The sequence below is a fragment of the Impatiens glandulifera genome, chromosome 7 (genome assembly GCF_907164915.1).
Source record: "Impatiens glandulifera chromosome 7, dImpGla2.1, whole genome shotgun sequence".
Classification (NCBI taxonomy): Eukaryota; Viridiplantae; Streptophyta; class Magnoliopsida; order Ericales; family Balsaminaceae; genus Impatiens; species Impatiens glandulifera.
Window position 1 is genome coordinate 19,857,117 of NC_061868.1, and position 16,868 is coordinate 19,873,984.

Consider the following 16,868-nt stretch of genomic DNA (forward strand, 5'->3'; position numbering starts at 1 on the left):
TTTCCTCAAAATTTAATATTTTCTATTTTTTAACTTCATCAATCATCCCACTCATTATTTACTAAAATGCAATTTTTTTTTATATTTTTTTTCTCATCTCATCCTCTATTTAGAGAGTAGATTATTCAATAAACCTTCAAAAACTAAATTACAAAAATTTATATCAAACAAAATTCTTGCACAAAACCCAAATAAAAAAAAATAAAAAAATCAACATATAATTTAAATTTTAATAATGTTATATTTAGAAGAAACTAAATCATTTAAAGTATAATTTCAAGCCTTAACCATCATTACGGTCGGGAGTGCACTGCTCTCTCTCTCTCCTCTCCACTTCACTCTACTTCTGAAGCTTCTCCGATTGCTCTTCCGTCCGTTAATCCTCTCTACTTATCACTTTTGCGAAGAAACCCTAATAATTTTCAGTCTATAAACCCTCATTCTCTCCAACAATCTCTCATCTGTTCACAATCAATGCGCCATATCATCAGTCAGTATCTTCTCCTCTTTCAATTATTTTCCTTATTTGTGTACTCAAACACTCGAGTTATACTTAACTTTTCCAATAGATTTACGGATTAGGTTACTATATCGTCTCTCTTTGATCTTTTCTCTTGCAAATCGATACTTTGACAGATAGATCTTGTTCAATCGCGAGGATTTAGCTGAGATTTACACTTTCCGAAGCATTTATTGTATTTTAAAATAGGATATTTGTCGTCTATGAACTAACTGATGAACCAAACTTTGTAAATTGGAATTTTAAAATGATATTTTGTCTATTTTTTTATTCATTCCTTCCTTTGGGTGGTCACAACTCACATGCTCCTTATAAAGTATAAACAATTGAAGTTTCCTCATCTTCTCCAACACAGGACCACTTTGAACTGAGGTGAGGACAATGGGTAGTTGTGTTTCTACCAGTAGACAGAGTTCTTCTTGTTGTTGTATTGGTATTGGAAAGAGGGCTATAAGAACACATTCTGATCATGCTGCTAGATTACAACAATTATCATCAATACCTAATAGGATAATCATGAATGGAAATAGTACAACTTCTTGTGTTTTCACTCAGCAGGGACGAAAGGGTATAAATCAGGATGCCATGATTGTTTGGGATGTAAGTGTTGAGAGGCTTACAATACCATTCTCCTTTTTTTTTTATCAGTTTGTAGCTGATTTTAGTTTTGTCGATCTTTATAGGATTTTATGCCAGAAGATGTGACCTTTTGTGGTGTATTTGATGGTCATGGTCCAAATGGTCATCTTGTTGCTCGAAGAGTAAGGGATGTTTTTCCTTTGAAGTTGTTATCGTTCTTTTCTTCTCACGATTCAAAGTCAAGCGGAGATAGAGAGGAAGATAAATTACATTCGTTATGGAGAGATTTATTTCTTAAATCGTACAAGGCGATGGACAAAGAACTAAGCACTCATCCTTCTTTAGATTGCTTCTGTAGTGGCAGCACTTCCATCACTTTACTGAAACAGGTAAGGAAAAAGTTTTTTACAAAATTGATATGAATACTTTTTTATATATGTGTGTGATTTTGTGTTTTTCTTCTTCTCAATGCAAGGGTTCGAATCTATTCATGGGGTATATTGGGGATTCTCGAGCAGTTATGGGGTCTAAGGATGAAAATGATTCCATGGTGGCAATTCAATTGACTGTTGATCTTAAGCCTGACTTGCCAAGTATGTTTTTTTTTTTCTATTACTTTCGCATAAGAAATAAAAATGTATTTTGCTTATTATTTGATGCAAAAATGTTAATATAGGGGAAGCTGAAAGGATAAAAAGTTGTAAAGGAAGAGTTTTTGCATTACAAGATGAACCTGAAGTTTCGAGAGTTTGGTTACCTTTTGATGATGCCCCTGGTTTAGCAATGGCTAGAGCGTTTGGTGACTTTTGCTTGAAGGATTACGGAGTCATCTCTATTCCTGAGTTCTCTCATCGGATTCTTAACGAGAGAGATATATTTGTTGTTCTTGCTTCGGATGGGGTAAGCTTCTCTATTCTTGAGTTTTACATCTAACTAGTTACATCCTTATATGGATATAAAGTTATTAAGTTCACCCTTTAATGTCGGTTGTTGGCTCGACCCCTACTTGGCATGTTTAGAAAAAGGTCTTAGAACTTAAAATTGAGATTTTAACTTCAATTCTCACTGAAAACACCTTATTTAAAGTTAGTGTCACGACTCACGATTTTAGGATTTTGCATGGTTATTTCAGAACTTAATGTTTTGAACTTAATTGAAGTTTTTGTTCTTGAAATTTCTTTTTGATTTTTGTAACTTGGATAATTACTAGATTGTCATAGTTTTTGTTACATTTTTACTTAAGTAAGAGACTTAATGGCTTCATATATGTGTGTTTGGGTCTTAATGGAAAATGTATGTTATAGCAATCCATAATATTTGGTATAAGGGTGGATTAACTAGGATACATGTGAATTCGCATCAACCTCAAATTTCTTACTTCAATGATATAACAAAAGACAGTTAAGATCTTGAAATAACTCTTAAATTTTACGATTCTGGCTAAGCAAGATTTTACAAAAAAAACAAAAATTCATATTTACAAATTCAAAAAAGTTATTATTTATTCAAATAAATGAATTCCTGTAATTTATTTTGTAAATATAATTTCTTTATAGTGTCATTTGTCTATTATTATTTTTTATATTTAATTATATATAAATAATAATAATAATATTAGTTAATATTCTTTCGAAGTAAATTTTTATTATTTGAAAAAAACTCTCGATTTTACGAGTTTATAACTAGCCAACAATTTTGACTAACTTAGATCCAATTATCTTGAATTTCAAAGCCAACATTTTATGCCCTCACCACCACCGAGCCCAATCAGATACCGATCAGATCACTATCCCCTTTTTTTCTTTTTTTTTTCTTTTTCCTTGCTTGCAACGTCTTACCGTAATAACCCATACTTCAATCAATGTTGTTTCAGTCAGAATTGAACCTAAAGTATAGCCTTAAGTGACAAATCCAAGTTAGTTAGACCATTCCGAACTATTAGTTTTGATGGTTTGATTGATTTGTGTTCAGGTTTGGGATGTCTTGAGCAACGAAGAGGTAGTCCAAATAGTATCATCATCCCCAACTAGGTCATCAGCGGCTAAGACCCTTGTGGAGTCTGCAGCTCGAGAATGGAAATTCAAATACCCCACTTCAAAAATGGACGATTGTGCGGTTGTATGCTTGTTCTTGGATGGGAAAATGGATTCCGAATCCGATAACGAAGAACATGGTTTCTCTTCCGCAACACATGATAGTAACGCGATCGAATCGGATGATGGACAACAGTATAATAGCGAGCCATGCCTGCAGAGAAATTTCACTGTCAGATCCTCCTCCGATGAAAATGACCACAATTATAAGAATGTGGCAGCAGTTGAAGATAATAGTGGAGACTTGAATTGGTTGGGATTGGAAGGGGTTACACGAGTCAATTCTCTTGTACAACTTCCTAGATTTTCTGAAGAAAGACCAACAACTTCCTAGTTTTTTGTTTTGTTTTTTATTTGCAAAGCAAGTATTAGACCCAAAGTTTATTAAGTGTTTTGATTCTATCAGCCTTGCACCGAGGACAAACTATATGTGTTTTTTCGACGATGAGAATGGGTAATGTATAATGTTGAATGTAGATTTAATGGGTTTTTTACTGGTAAGTTGATGTTGATTTCATTTTCTATAATATCCTTCTGGTTGATAATTAATCTACAAAGAAAGTCCTTGAAAATACTTTGAATTTGAATTCCAATCTAGATTAGAATTTTTCAATAAAATTTTAAATATATCCAAGTATTAGTAGTACAAGAATTTAACATTACTATGGAAAAATTGGAAATTTGAAGTTTATTTCCTCCTTATCCAACCATTACTATACTTCTTATTGGAAATTTTTATCAAACAAGCATATCATGTTCCAAATATTTTTAAAAGATAAACACTCATTTATGTTTACATATTAATTTGAATGAATCATTTAAATTTCATTACGCTATAAAAGAATAGTTTAAACAAAATAACAACAGACAAATACTCTTTTTCTTGAATCAAACCAGAGAATTCGAATTTCCAAGTGCTATTGGTTTTGGCCCGACACGGTCGGGACAACAAGAATAAAGTTCATATGAAGTGTGGAGAACATAATTGTTACTTACATAAAACTTATACAAGTATCTTCAAAAGTGATCAACAGCCTAACAGTACAGTAAATAGAATCGGTTTCGAAAGCTTACGCCATCAAATTATTTATCATTAGACACAATTAATTTGATGAAGAAGCACGATCAGATTCAATCATCGATTTGATATAATATTCACCCGCCTTGTATGATGACCTCACCATCGGACCAGATGCCACATAACGAAATCCCTGCAAAGTCCAGGCAAAGAAAACACAAAGAAGGATACAATAATATGAGACCAGGATTCTTCTTTTAAATGAGAAGAAATGAATAATATTAGGGTTTTCACCATTTCCATGCCAAGAACTTTATACTTGTCAAAAGCTTCTGGAGTGATGTATTCGGAAACGGCCATGTGTCGCTTTGATGGCCTCATATACTGACCGAAAGTCATCACATCAACGCCCGCTGCCCTTACTTTCTCCATCGTAGACACCACTTGTTCAGGTGTTTCACCACAACCCAACATTATCGAAGTCTTGGTAAGAGTCCCGGGAGGAGCAAACTCTTTGGCCATCTTCAGAACATCAATTGATTGCTTGAAATTGGCCCGATGATCTCGAACTGAACTCTGAAGCTCTTCGACAGTCTCGATGTTATGGGCTAAAACATCTAACCCTGACTTGGCTACTTTCTCCACACACCCACAATCACCTCTAAAGTCAGGAACTGTTCCAATAACCAAACAAATCACACCAAAAATGAGTTTAGGGTTTAATGTATACACTAGATTCATTTGAAAACAAGATTTCTCTCAGATTTCACATCCAGATGGATCAAAGATTCAGCAATTTATTAACAAATTTCTCTACTATCCAGATTCAGATTGAGAAACCAAAATGTTTTCAAATTCAAACGGGGTTTCCGTCAGTTTTTCCATCCAAATAGATCACATAGAAACAAATATTTCTCAACTTAGTGCAACACAAATTCATATATTTATTCCTATCCAGATTCATAAGCCAAAGTGCTTCCAAATGGAACAGCTAACTTCTTTCATATTTCCCATCCAGATGGATCACATTTGGAAACAAATAATTCTCAACTTAGTACACACATTCAGAAATTTATTCGTATCCAGATTCAGAAACCAAAGTGTTTTCAAATGGGGCAACTAATTTCAATCAGATTTCCCACCTATATGGATTGTGTTTGGAAATAGATATTTCTCAACTTAGTGTGATACACGTTCAGAAATTTATTCTCTACAATTCAGATTCCGAAACCAATGTGTTTTCAATTGGGGCAAGTAATTCTATGATCTTAACCTAAGAATAGCCGGAATTCAAAGAATATACAAATGATGTCATAAATTGCAAACACTAAACACATACCCAATGCTTCGATGAGTATATTTGGCTTCAAGGTCTTTAACCTCTGCACAGTCTCAGCAAAATGGTGGCTTCCTTGGTCAGCTAAGTCATCACGGTCAACACTAGTAATGACTACATAATCCAAACCCCATGATGCAATTGCCTCGGCAACGTTAGCTGGTTCATTTGGATCTGGTGGAGGAGGTGTTCGTGATGTCTTCACATTGCAGAACCTGAAGAATCATAAAAATTGAACCTCTTTCTCTAAGATTCTCATCAGATATGAACACCTTTTAACAAGTTTCTTTATTGAACAAAAAAATCAGGTTATGGTTGTAAATAGTAGAGTAGGATAAGTATGATTGTAAATAGGCATATTTGCAGTCTCCTCTCTTCTTTTTTTAAACACTTAAAGATTAAACTACTTCTACTGGTTACAAAGATATCCAATTGAGGTCTACTATATTTCTCATACTCTTATCTGTTTACTTACCCAAGGGGCATAGTTCATTCAATTTCTGACCACAATCTCTCATTTTGTCCAATTTTATTACCAGACTAACACAACAACTCACTGACATGACCCCTCATTTCTTGTGTCAATGAGCCAACATGTATATGCATAACCTCATAGGCAATTTCTCTTCCATAGCTTTATCTATTTGAGTTTTTTCTTTTCTTTTCTTTTTTCGATTATCATGCTACCATGGGTAATCAAACAACATTGAGGAAGAAGTAAAATGACCAAGCAAAAAGATTTCCAGAGAAAGTTCATTTGTCAAGATTCAACCTTGTCCCATAAAAAAACAAAAAGCTCATTATCTGCATCTTTGTGTGTTTCATTGAATGTTTTGTAGCACCATAATTTCAAACTAGCTAGCTTGGTCATGTTGAATCTTACAATTCTAAAGGAAATCAATGGTAACTAACTCTGATGAGAAGCACATAAAGGGAAGAGCTCGGTATTGATTGCAAAATGCAAACAAGAATTGAAATGATGAAAGAAAGGCAGATTCACCTGCAACCTCTTGTACAAGTATCTCCAAGAATCATAATTGTTGCAGTAGCAGTCCCAGTTTCACCACCAGACCAACATTCACCCATATTAGGGCATTTAGCTTCTTCACAAACAGTATGAAGCTTCAATTCCCTCAACTTTTTCTTAATCTGGGTATACTTCTCCCCTCCAGGAATTGCTTCCTTCATCCATTTAGGCTTGGGTAGAGGTTTCTTCTTCGTCCCAACCTCTACAGAGTACTCATCAGTGGATTGAAGCCGAGTAAAGTCACCGAGCGCAGGGGATTCCTCAGCCAAACGGCGACGAAGCCCATCTAGGGTTTGAGGATACAGAGGCTGCTTTGGGGGTTCGATTGTGGAGTAGAATGAGAAGAGAGAAGGATGCTTGGACTTGAGGGATCTAGTAATGGATGCGAATCGAGAATGCATTTTCGCCGGCGATGACAAATGAAAGAAGGAGAAACAAAATATCAGAGTAATTCAACCAAAGAAGAACCAAAAATAATGAGATATTGAGAGATGGAGTTTGTCCCACATCGGAAGAGGATGAGAAATTGAGGGAGGAAAGGAAGTATAAGTAGAAGGGGTGGGCTACCGTATAACATACTTACCTGGACGGGGTCTATGGGCGATCAAGAAGGTCCATGTCCTAGGTTTGCGGCTTTCATTGCACTTTGATTGTGCGCATGCCTAAGGTCAGCCCATTGTGGTTGAGCCTACGTCATAATTTGTGGCAGAGGGGGCCTGCGTTCGCGCGGCCCCTACCCATTTATAGTTTTAAATATTTTTTTTATTTTATATATAAATTCTAATATTATAAATAGTTTACATATATATTTTTGTTAAAATATATATAACCTAGTAAATAAAAATGTTGGAAATATAAAAAAGGTAAAGGATTTTTAGTAAGCTTATTAATATTATTATTGCCTTTTTGAATTAATTTTCAATGGCATGGTGGACATTATTTTTATGTTATTTTTTCATTTGTTTGGTAGTTATTTTATTTTTATCATTTTATTTATTTTATTATTAGGATGGCTTATAATTTTTTTATTAAAAGGTCTAAAAATAGAGTTAATATAATGGTTTTTATGGAAAAACAAACCTTTTATTCGATTATTAAGAATAATAACCAAACTGTTCAAACTAAATTGATTTTTTTTTTACTAAATTGATCACAACAACCGATTAGTTTAGCGTTATTGAAACCGATTGGAATTGGATACACACTCTAATAATTAGAATTAGAATTTCAATGAAATATAATATAATATTATAGTTCTCAATTTTAATTTTTTTGAGTCGGAATTATAATTCCAAAATTTTTTTATATGTTTTTCAACAATATAATTTATTTTTTAAAATACGATTAAAGTTTTCAATCGATAATATTAGTTTTTGGAATTTAAGATGTTAAAATATTGAACTGATATTTTTTAGTTGAATAAGTTTAACACGTTTTTGACATATTTAACACGTTTATCACATTTATGTCACGTTTAACATGTTTTCACGTTTTTGGCACGTTTAACATGTTTTTTACATGTTGAACACGTTTAACAAATTTTTGGCACGTTAACACATTTTTGGCACGTTTAACACGTTTTTGACACGTTTAACACATTTTTCATGTTTTTGACACGTTTAACGCGTTTTTTATACGATTAACACGTTTTTACACATTTTCACATTTTGGCACGTTTAAAAAGTTTTTTTACATATTTAGCACGTTTAACATGTTTTGGACACGTTTCACCCGTTTTCACGTTTTGACACGTTTAACACGCTTTTTACACATTAAACATGTATATCATGTTTTTGGCACGTTTTTGACACGTTGTTTAACACATTTTTTACACGTTTAACACATTTTCACATTTTGACACGTTTAACACATTTTTCACGTTTTTATATGTTTTTCATATTTTGACATGTTTTTTTACGTTTTTGCACATTTGACAAGTTTTTCACATATTTGGAATGTTTAACACGTTTTTGACACGTTTAACTTAAAAACTTGTTAGCATGGATAGAGAATAAAGATATAAGCAATTACCAGAATAGACTAATAAAAGCAGACCAAGGATTTTATTCGTTTATTCAAGCGCGTCAATCTGTCTTAGGATCGAGTGACAGCCTCGGCCTGAGCTACAGTACGATGTGTCTGGAAACTCGAGATCGTAAATGGATTTAGGAATTGGAGTTGGGTTAGGCTTGAACAAAAATTGGGATGGACTTAAAATATAAGGAGAAAATTTTGGATAAAAAGAATAGACAAAGGTAAGTTTTCCATTTTTTTAATAATTTGATAAACAAATAGTGAATTAAATTAAAAAAATTAAGAATATAGGAGCACATTTTTACTTCGAAGTGGGCTTCAGTGATCAGTCCACTCAAGCCCCTACATAGATCTGTCTCTGCTCGTTAGAATACTATAAAAAATATTAACTATTATTAGTAATAAAAAAAATAATTTCATAATTGTTACTCGTTTTTAGTGTGATGTTTAGTAAAAAAAAATAAATCATAGTATTAAGGGTGAGAAAAAATACTGATATTATAGGTATACTGAAAATATTATACCTAAATATATGGAAAATATCGATTTTTAAGGTATACAAAAAAAATGTAAGGTATGGTACCGATACCAAAATTATTTATACGGTTAAGGTATGAGATTTTCAAAATTTTGATATATCGGGATATGTCGAAATAATATTTATAAATTAAAATATATATAATATTTATAAAAAAATAAATAGATTTAATATTAGTTTAATTATAGAAACATAATTTTGAAAAATAAATCAAAATATAATTATATTATAATATTATTCAATATATGTCATATTTAGTCTCTACCTTGTCGATAAGATTGAAAAAATATTCAACCAAATTTTCAATCACTTGAAGTGGTGGAAATGAAGTGAAACTAGGTATTCAATCTTTTCAATTATTGTCAATGATATTTTTACAATCTCATCTTAAAGATTGCTAGTAAATATGTTTTCAATTTGGGTAAAAGAATAGTGGATCATTTTATGAGCAATTAAAGTCCTAAAATGGAGATGTATTAGTGTACACAAATGATTGATTAAAAGGAGAAATATTCAACTTATAAAAAGATTTTACAAATAATTAAATTGAATTTTTCGAGGAAAATTAATGAATTAAAAAGAGTGGTAGTTTTTTTATTAATTAAGTCTAAATTAACTAATTATTATTATTATCTAACTTGTATTATCAATATATAAAACAAATTGTACATATAAATGTGAGTAAAGACCGTTCTAAATCTCCCTCTCTCGTCTTCACTTTAGTCTAACTTAAAGACTATATTTATGTTTACTCTTTTTAACTCTACTTTTTGGAATTAAATTTATTTTTTTAACAATGTCTAGTTTTTAAAATAGTTGATTTTTTTTTTAAAAAATATTTTATTTTATTATAAATATCTTTAATTGTTAGTTTTGTGTAACGTTTATGTAGTAACTATATTAAATTGTTTTTTTGTTTAATTTAATATGACTTTAGGTATGAAATGTATAATAACGATACCGTACCAAAATTAAGGTATACTGAAATCAAGGTATATCGAAATGAAGGTAAGGTAATGTATGGATTTTTTTATACCGAAACTTTCAGTAAAGTATAAGATATGAATAAAAGTTAAAGTATACCGTACTAACACATCCCTAAGTATAATACATTTGTGTTTTGGAAATTATGCTAGTAATTCATTAATTAGGTTATAGAATCTTATTTATAATATTTATATGTGTTCATATAGATGAAAATAGATATAGGTTGTTATTGATATATATTCAATATATTTTAACAAATTTGCCAATTGTTCATACCGACCAAATATGTATTCTAACCGTTCAAAGCTATTTATTAAATCGACGTCAACGATTTAGATGTGCATTTCGTTCAATAAATCGACCAAGTCATTCGGCTTACACCTTTAGGTAAGGCAGACCCGGACTTGCTGTGTAATAAGTGAGGCAATTGCCTCAGGCCCAAATATTTTTGGGGCACCAAAATCTTCAAAAAAAAATTATAATGATATGTTCATGGGCTTATTTTTAAAAATTCCATAAATAATAATTGATAACCTATCAATGATAAGCCCTAACTTAATTTGTATCCAAAAAAACAAAAAAAAACATTATCTTACTTGGAGAAAAGAATCGCACGATTCTCATTTATCAACAAAATCAAGGAAAAAGAAAAAAATAAGAACAAACATTCTGGAAAAAAGAAAAGGAAACACTTCCCCCAAACCCCAAGCCCGTCGTCAATCCTCCAGCTTGCCGGAATCGGAGCAGAAAACTCGGTCGTCTCCTTCCCCGAGCTCTTGGGCCTTTTTCGCTCGTTGTAGCCTTATTTCTCAGCACTATGTCACTGCCCACTAGAGTTCTTCCTCCGATTTCGATGAGATTTTGGTTCGATTTACTTGATTATTTTTTGTTGTTGAGGACTTGTCTGGTGGATATGTATCTTGCATTATTGTATAGCGAAAGTGCAACATTGTGGTTAATCATAGATTCATAGAATGCTGGTTAATCTATAAATTTTTAATGCAAATTAACATTTAGAGTTTTATCAAGCATGCCTCCTATAAGAAAACAATTGTCTAGGGCATAAAAAAGAAAGAAAAAACAAAAGGAAGATGCTTTAATTCAAGCCAATTATATTTAAATCGATAAAAAAATATATGTATGAATATTAAGCTTTGAGGGCGTCAAGTTTTGTGCTCGCCTCAGGCCTCGAAATTTCAGGTCCGGCACTGAGGTAAGGCCAGTTAGGCGGTTGCCTAGCTCCCACATGAGCACCCAAAATCAGAAAAATAAAAATTAATAACATCAACAATATTTAATCTATAGGTCACTATATGTGTTAAAAAATCATTTAATCAACTAAAATAGTTACTTTTATTTAAAAGAATGCAAACTAATTATATTTATTTAATAAAACATAAAATATAACTACTGAATTAAAAAATAAGAATAAATTTATCTGTTTCGTTTAGGTCACCCAATCCTTAAGGCCGCTACGGAGAATAATACATAAAATGAATCTAACTAACTCGTGTTACAATGAGTGGTTTTGTGACTACGAAAAAATTAATACTAATATTTTGACATGTTTCTTAGTTATATTGGGTGATTAAAATTCTTCTCTATATGCGAGTGACAAATGAAAGAAGGAGAAAGATCGGTTGTTAGAGTAATTCAACCATTATCATTTCATATCATAATGATTAGATTACAACCTTCAATTTTAACTCAAACAAGATTATTCAATTTTATCCAATTTTAAAAAAAAATTCAATTTGAGGTTTTTTATTTTAATTTTTACAATCTATGTCAACAATCAAGATTCAAGAATAAACAAATGAAGCATATAGAATAAATTTACAATGTCTATTCAATGAATCATCAGCTATATTATAAGAAATTCAAGTTTACATTATAGATTGAAAATTTGAAATGATAAGGACTAACCTTAGTAGGCTAGACCTCTACCAAACAACTCTGCCCAATGGCCAATTCAAACTTAAAAGCCAATCCTGAAACTAATTAACCCTTTAACTTTAACTTTAACCTCCAACAATATTCCTTCTTTTTTCCTATTTAGGAGAATTTTGAATTTTATTTTAATTATGATAAAATCCCGTCAAAAACGATTTTAAAACAAACATAGATTTTTCTTTTTTCTTTCTATTGGACTTTTGTAAATGATTCGAAAACTTAAATCCATGACGCCATCCAAAGTTTTGGGTTGCCCAAGTACAAAAATGTGAAAAAAATTTATCGGTCCAAATTCTAGTTAGAAAATTAGTTTTTTTTTGAAATTTGTACCCATGACAAAATAAAATATTCCAAATTTTCATCCTAAATCATTAAGTTAAATTCTTTTATTTTAAAAAAAAAACTAATAAATTTAACTAAATATCATTTTTATTATTAAATGGGCTACTATTAGATGATTTTCCTTATTACGTGGGCTTGCTAGACTTATAAGGCCGGCGATAACTTAAAGACATGAGTTATTGTGTTCTACTAAAGACTCGTGTATCATTTATATTTTGTTTCTTTCAATTAAACTCTTAATTATTTTTATCTTTTATTTTCTTCACGAACTTTGTCTATATGATCTACAAAACATACGCAAGAAATTAACATGATAATTTTAATTTGCTAGGTTCCTTTATTTATTTATTTATTTATTTTGAATTATTTAGGTTTTATTTAAAATTATCAAGATTAATTTGGTGTCCAATTAATAGGCTCTTATAGGAGTACTTTTTTAAAATAATTTGTTTACTCATTTTTTTTTAAAAAAATTTATAAATTAAAGTGTAAAAAATTACTATACATATACTTATTGTTTGAAAGGACTAGGTAGAAGACATATTAGGACATAAATTGTTCTAATTTAAAAATCAAAACAAATGATATAAGAGATATAAACTACAACTTCAATTCGTGCCCATGAAAATCAAATTGAACAAGGCAGTTCTTTATGTTTACTGAATGAGTAATATAATGAAATTTATATTCCCAGTCATGTATCCACCAGAACATAAAAGAGTACAAATATGATCATTTGTATTTATAAATTATCAATGTCATTGATATGTATATTTATACTTTATACATTAAAATTAGGATATGAAGGATAATAATTAATATTTAATGTGTCTCACAACCCAACAAAATATTTTTTTGTTACTTGACTAACTATCTATAAGAGCAACCACAATGAGTATGCTAATCAAATCAAATTCATAAAGTATCAATAAATGCAAAAATAACCAACTTGAAAGTGGTAGTCATACATTTAATTAAATAGCTAGGAATCATAAGATTATTATTCTATTGCCCAATCTATCCATTACCATTCATTCTCAAATGTATTTGGTACATAGCAAATTTGTGGCACCATCATAATTTAGTACAAATTGACCCCCAAATGGTTCATAATTATCAAAATCAAATGCTCCAATTAAGTTTGTTTGCAATTTTTTTTATAAATTTGATAGTGTTTTAAAATAGTCGAATTGTTAAATTGGACTCCTTATTGAGGATGAATTTGAGATTTCGAACAATTTTTTTTAAATCTCACAATTTCGGACTCCCTATCATTAAAGTTATATACGAAATGATGTTTTTTTTGTCTTAAAAGTTTCAAACACCGCTAAACTCTCAATCCACTTAAATCCGGTAATTATATATATTTTTATATATTTAATAACATTTTTCATTCAAATTCAACCTTATTTATTATGTGTTATAAGATGGACTTAATTTGACGGGGAATGTATTTCAAACATATTAACAAACTACCAAAGTTTTATTTTCTCCAATATTAAGTTAGTAATGGTTAAATTTCAATTAAAAAAAGTGATTGGTCAAAAATGCTTAAATATTAGGTTAAAATTAATACTTTTTATAAGTTTAAAGGATCTATGTGCCTTAAAATAAAGTTAAAGGAATCTATGGTCCTTAAAATAAAGTTGAAGGGTTCATATCTATATTTCGAAATTGTTTCAAGAGAAGGTTGGCCAAAACCCTAAGTCTTAACCGTCAATATCTACAGTTTGAGAAATCTGCCGAAAATATATAGAGAGAGAAAGTAGGGTTTAAGGAAACTTACGTCTTCAGACAAAACCCTAATCTGATTTTCTTTTAATAAGCTTAGTCGCGCCTCCTTATTTTCAAATTTATGGGTTCTTGTTCAGAAATCTTGATTTTGCAGCTCGGAAATGGTGGATTTTTCCAACAATCTCACCGATGAAGATGATGACCTGCTGAATCACTCTCCAGAATCAGACAACATCGATAGCCATCCTCTTCCTCTCGACCTCTTTTTTTCTGAAGAACTTGACGAATTAACTGTATCTTTTGTTGATTCATTTTTTGACTTTGAGACTATGGATAATTTGATCGAAGGGATTCCGATTTCAGTAACGCCTGATATTAACGCGGATGCTGTACAAGAAACGAAAGCCGAAGATGGATTCGTAGCATTGGGAAATTCACGCTCAGGCTCAGGCTCAGGTTCAGGTTCGTCTATTGTGGATGATATTGAGATGGTAAGTCTGCAAGCGGCATCAACTGACTTGATTGTTGAGAATGATAACGTTAGTAAGCCGGGTGAACCGATTGTTGACAATCAAAACGCAGATGGGTTCGTAGCATTGGGAAATTCAGGCTCAGGTTCGTCTATTGTTGATGATATGGAGAAGATAAGTCTGCAAGTGGTGTCAACTGACCTGGTTGTTGAGAATGCTAACGTTATTAAGCCGGATGAACAGATTGTTGACAATCATAACAGAGATGATGCAGTCAAGATTGGTGAAATTTCGCTTTCTACGAAGGAAGATAAGAAGGAAGAAGTTAGCGAGAGTAGCTCGGATTCAGAGAGCTCTGATTCATCATCATCTTCTTCTTCATCGTCTTCAAGCAGTGAAGATGACGATGATGATTCCAGTAGTGAAGAAGACGATGATACAGATGAAGATGTAGAGAAGAAGAGAGTAAAAGATCCCAACATGGAAGAAGGCGAGATAAGCGATTCAGATATTGAGAATATGATTGCTTGCAGCGATGAAGATGATGAAAATGGCTTTGTCGCCAAAGAGCCTATTAGATCCGCCAACGAGCTTGTGGTAATCCTCCTTCCATTTTAATGATTCTTTTCTAGGTCTTTAAACTGTTTGATTGCTGCAATGATGCATGAAACCTATTTATACATTTGAATTAGCTGCAATGAAATCGATTTTCACAGATTCTCCCTCATGTTCCTGAAATAACCGCACGTTTGGAATCAAACCACATAACTGAGCCCGTTGGAATAATCCAATCTGTAAGTTCCCTTGATTGTAGAACAGTTTCAGATAATTTTACACATTTAGAAATATACGTTTCAATCTCTGTTGCTTACACAGATTATCGGGAACCAAGTAATTGTGGAGGGAGTTGAAAAACACAATCCTCTAAACGAGGGTTCTATCATGTGGCTAACTGAAAGCAGATCCCCATTGGGACTCGTTGACGAAATCTTTGGACCTGTCAAGAATCCTTTCTACATAATCCGATTCAATTCAGAGAATGAAATTCCGAAAGGAATCAAAGAAGGTACAGCAGTGTCGTTCGTTTCCGAGTTTGCCGGTCACGTTCTAAACGACCCAAGTGTCCACAAGAAAGGGTACGACGCTTCCGGTTTGAACGACGAAGAAACCGACGAGACAGAGTTTTCCGACGACGAGAAGGAATCTAAGCACAAGAGATTGCTAAAAGGGAAGAATAAGGGTAGTAGTAACGATATTCATGCGTTTGGAAATTCGAAATTCAACAAAAGGAACAAAAACCGAGGAACAACAACAAGTACATGGAAGAACAACAATAAAGAAGTTCAAAATGTGCAAAGCCAACAAAGTGTTCCAACCGGAGGTGGTTCGAATCAGAACATGAGTCATCCTCCTATGATGTTTAATTTAGGTCAACCTCCCTCCGGGCAAGTAGTTCCACCTACAAATGGAGTTTGGATGAATGGAAATCCTAGCCAACAGCAAAACCAACAACCTCAATTTCATTCCGGGAACCAACAACCTCAATTTCATCCTGGGAACCAACAACCTCAATTTCATCATGGGAACCAACAACCTCAATTTCAGCCCGGGATGAGTAATCCAAATGGGTTTCCTTCAAACGGAATGCCATGGCCAGCTTCTGTTAATCCCCCCACTCCTTTCCCGATGGGCATGCCAATGCAGTTCGGCGGTCAATCGGGTTGGCCTGTAAACATGGGTCAGTCGTTCCCTTTTGGGATGGGTATGCATCAAAATACGACACCTACTGTTAACCAACAACCGGGCATGATGGGGCAGGGATTCGGGATGATGAATGGGCAGGGACAAGGACAGCCGAATATGAATGTCGGTTTTCAAGGGTTCAATGGAAATTGTCAAGGATTCAACATGGGTGGTGGTGGTGGTAACAACAGTAGTGGCGGTGGTGGTAATAGTGGTGGTGATGGTGGTTGGAGAGGAGGCGGTAGAGGTGGCGGTAGAGGTGGCGGTAGAGGTGGTGGAGGGCGGTTCAGAGGCGGCAGAGGGCGGCAGCAGCGTCATTGACTGAGTGAAAACATTAGTAAGTTGTTCTATTATACTTTTTTTTTGGATGGCAACAGACCAACTTGAATTTTGTTCTTTTTTTCTAAGGTTTGATTTCTTATTATGCATAGGCATTTTAAACTCTTAATACAGTGAAAGACTAATCTTAGAAGAAAAATCTCAACTTTTTTCTA

The 16,868-nt window shown here is 32.6% G+C and overlaps 3 protein-coding genes and 1 non-coding gene across 4 annotated transcripts; 3 read left to right on the forward strand and 1 right to left on the reverse strand.

Moving 5' to 3' along the window:
* The first annotated feature begins 300 nt into the window (after positions 1-300).
* Positions 301-3,716, forward strand: LOC124910583 (probable protein phosphatase 2C 52). The gene is made up of 6 exons (XM_047451254.1): positions 301-490; positions 876-1,120; positions 1,204-1,488; positions 1,575-1,692; positions 1,776-1,999; positions 3,071-3,716. Exons 2-6 carry the CDS (start codon positions 902-904, stop codon positions 3,524-3,526), a joined length of 1,302 nt encoding a protein of 433 aa, XP_047307210.1. The 5' UTR covers positions 301-490; positions 876-901; the 3' UTR covers positions 3,527-3,716.
* Positions 3,717-4,038: 322 nt separating this feature from the next.
* Positions 4,039-7,115, reverse strand: LOC124910510 (lipoyl synthase, mitochondrial-like). The gene is made up of 4 exons (XM_047451155.1): positions 6,547-7,115; positions 5,550-5,761; positions 4,505-4,884; positions 4,039-4,403 (listed from the first exon to the last, which is right to left on the reverse strand). The coding sequence occupies exons 1-4, from the start codon at positions 6,972-6,974 to the stop codon at positions 4,296-4,298; spliced, it is 1,128 nt and encodes a 375-aa protein (XP_047307111.1). The 5' UTR covers positions 6,975-7,115; the 3' UTR covers positions 4,039-4,295.
* A 33-nt stretch (positions 7,116-7,148) lies between these two features.
* LOC124910930 lies at positions 7,149-7,310 on the forward strand. The gene has a single exon (XR_007096536.1). It is a non-coding gene; the product is annotated as a U1 spliceosomal RNA (small nuclear RNA).
* Positions 7,311-14,153: 6,843 nt separating this feature from the next.
* LOC124945749 (H/ACA ribonucleoprotein complex non-core subunit NAF1) lies at positions 14,154-16,868 on the forward strand. The gene is made up of 3 exons (XM_047486238.1): positions 14,154-15,228; positions 15,348-15,425; positions 15,508-16,868. Exons 1-3 carry the CDS (start codon positions 14,323-14,325, stop codon positions 16,693-16,695), a joined length of 2,172 nt encoding a protein of 723 aa, XP_047342194.1. The 5' UTR covers positions 14,154-14,322; the 3' UTR covers positions 16,696-16,868.

What these genes read in the sequence shown, in the direction of transcription:
- LOC124910583 (XM_047451254.1), top strand. Translation starts at nt 902, where the DNA reads ATGGGTAGTTGTGTTTCTACCAGTAGACAGAGTTCTTCTTGTTGTTGT. An exon ending in ATGCCATGATTGTTTGGGAT is followed by an intron (nt 1,121 to 1,203) that starts GTAAGTGTTGAG and finishes CGATCTTTATAG; the next exon opens with GATTTTATGCCAGAAGATGT. An exon ending in TTGTTCTTGCTTCGGATGGG is followed by an intron (nt 2,000 to 3,070) that starts GTAAGCTTCTCT and finishes ATTTGTGTTCAG; the next exon opens with GTTTGGGATGTCTTGAGCAA.
- LOC124910510 (XM_047451155.1), bottom strand. Translation starts at nt 6,974, where the DNA reads ATGCATTCTCGATTCGCATCCATTACTAGATCCCTCAAGTCCAAGCAT. An exon ending in ACTTGTACAAGAGGTTGCAG is followed by an intron (nt 5,762 to 6,546) that starts GTGAATCTGCCT and finishes ATGATTCTTCAG; the next exon opens with GTTCTGCAATGTGAAGACAT. An exon ending in TATACTCATCGAAGCATTGG is followed by an intron (nt 4,885 to 5,549) that starts GTATGTGTTTAG and finishes TTATTGGAACAG; the next exon opens with TTCCTGACTTTAGAGGTGAT.
- LOC124945749 (XM_047486238.1), top strand. Translation starts at nt 14,323, where the DNA reads ATGGTGGATTTTTCCAACAATCTCACCGATGAAGATGATGACCTGCTG. An exon ending in GATCCGCCAACGAGCTTGTG is followed by an intron (nt 15,229 to 15,347) that starts GTAATCCTCCTT and finishes CGATTTTCACAG; the next exon opens with ATTCTCCCTCATGTTCCTGA. An exon ending in CCGTTGGAATAATCCAATCT is followed by an intron (nt 15,426 to 15,507) that starts GTAAGTTCCCTT and finishes TTGCTTACACAG; the next exon opens with ATTATCGGGAACCAAGTAAT.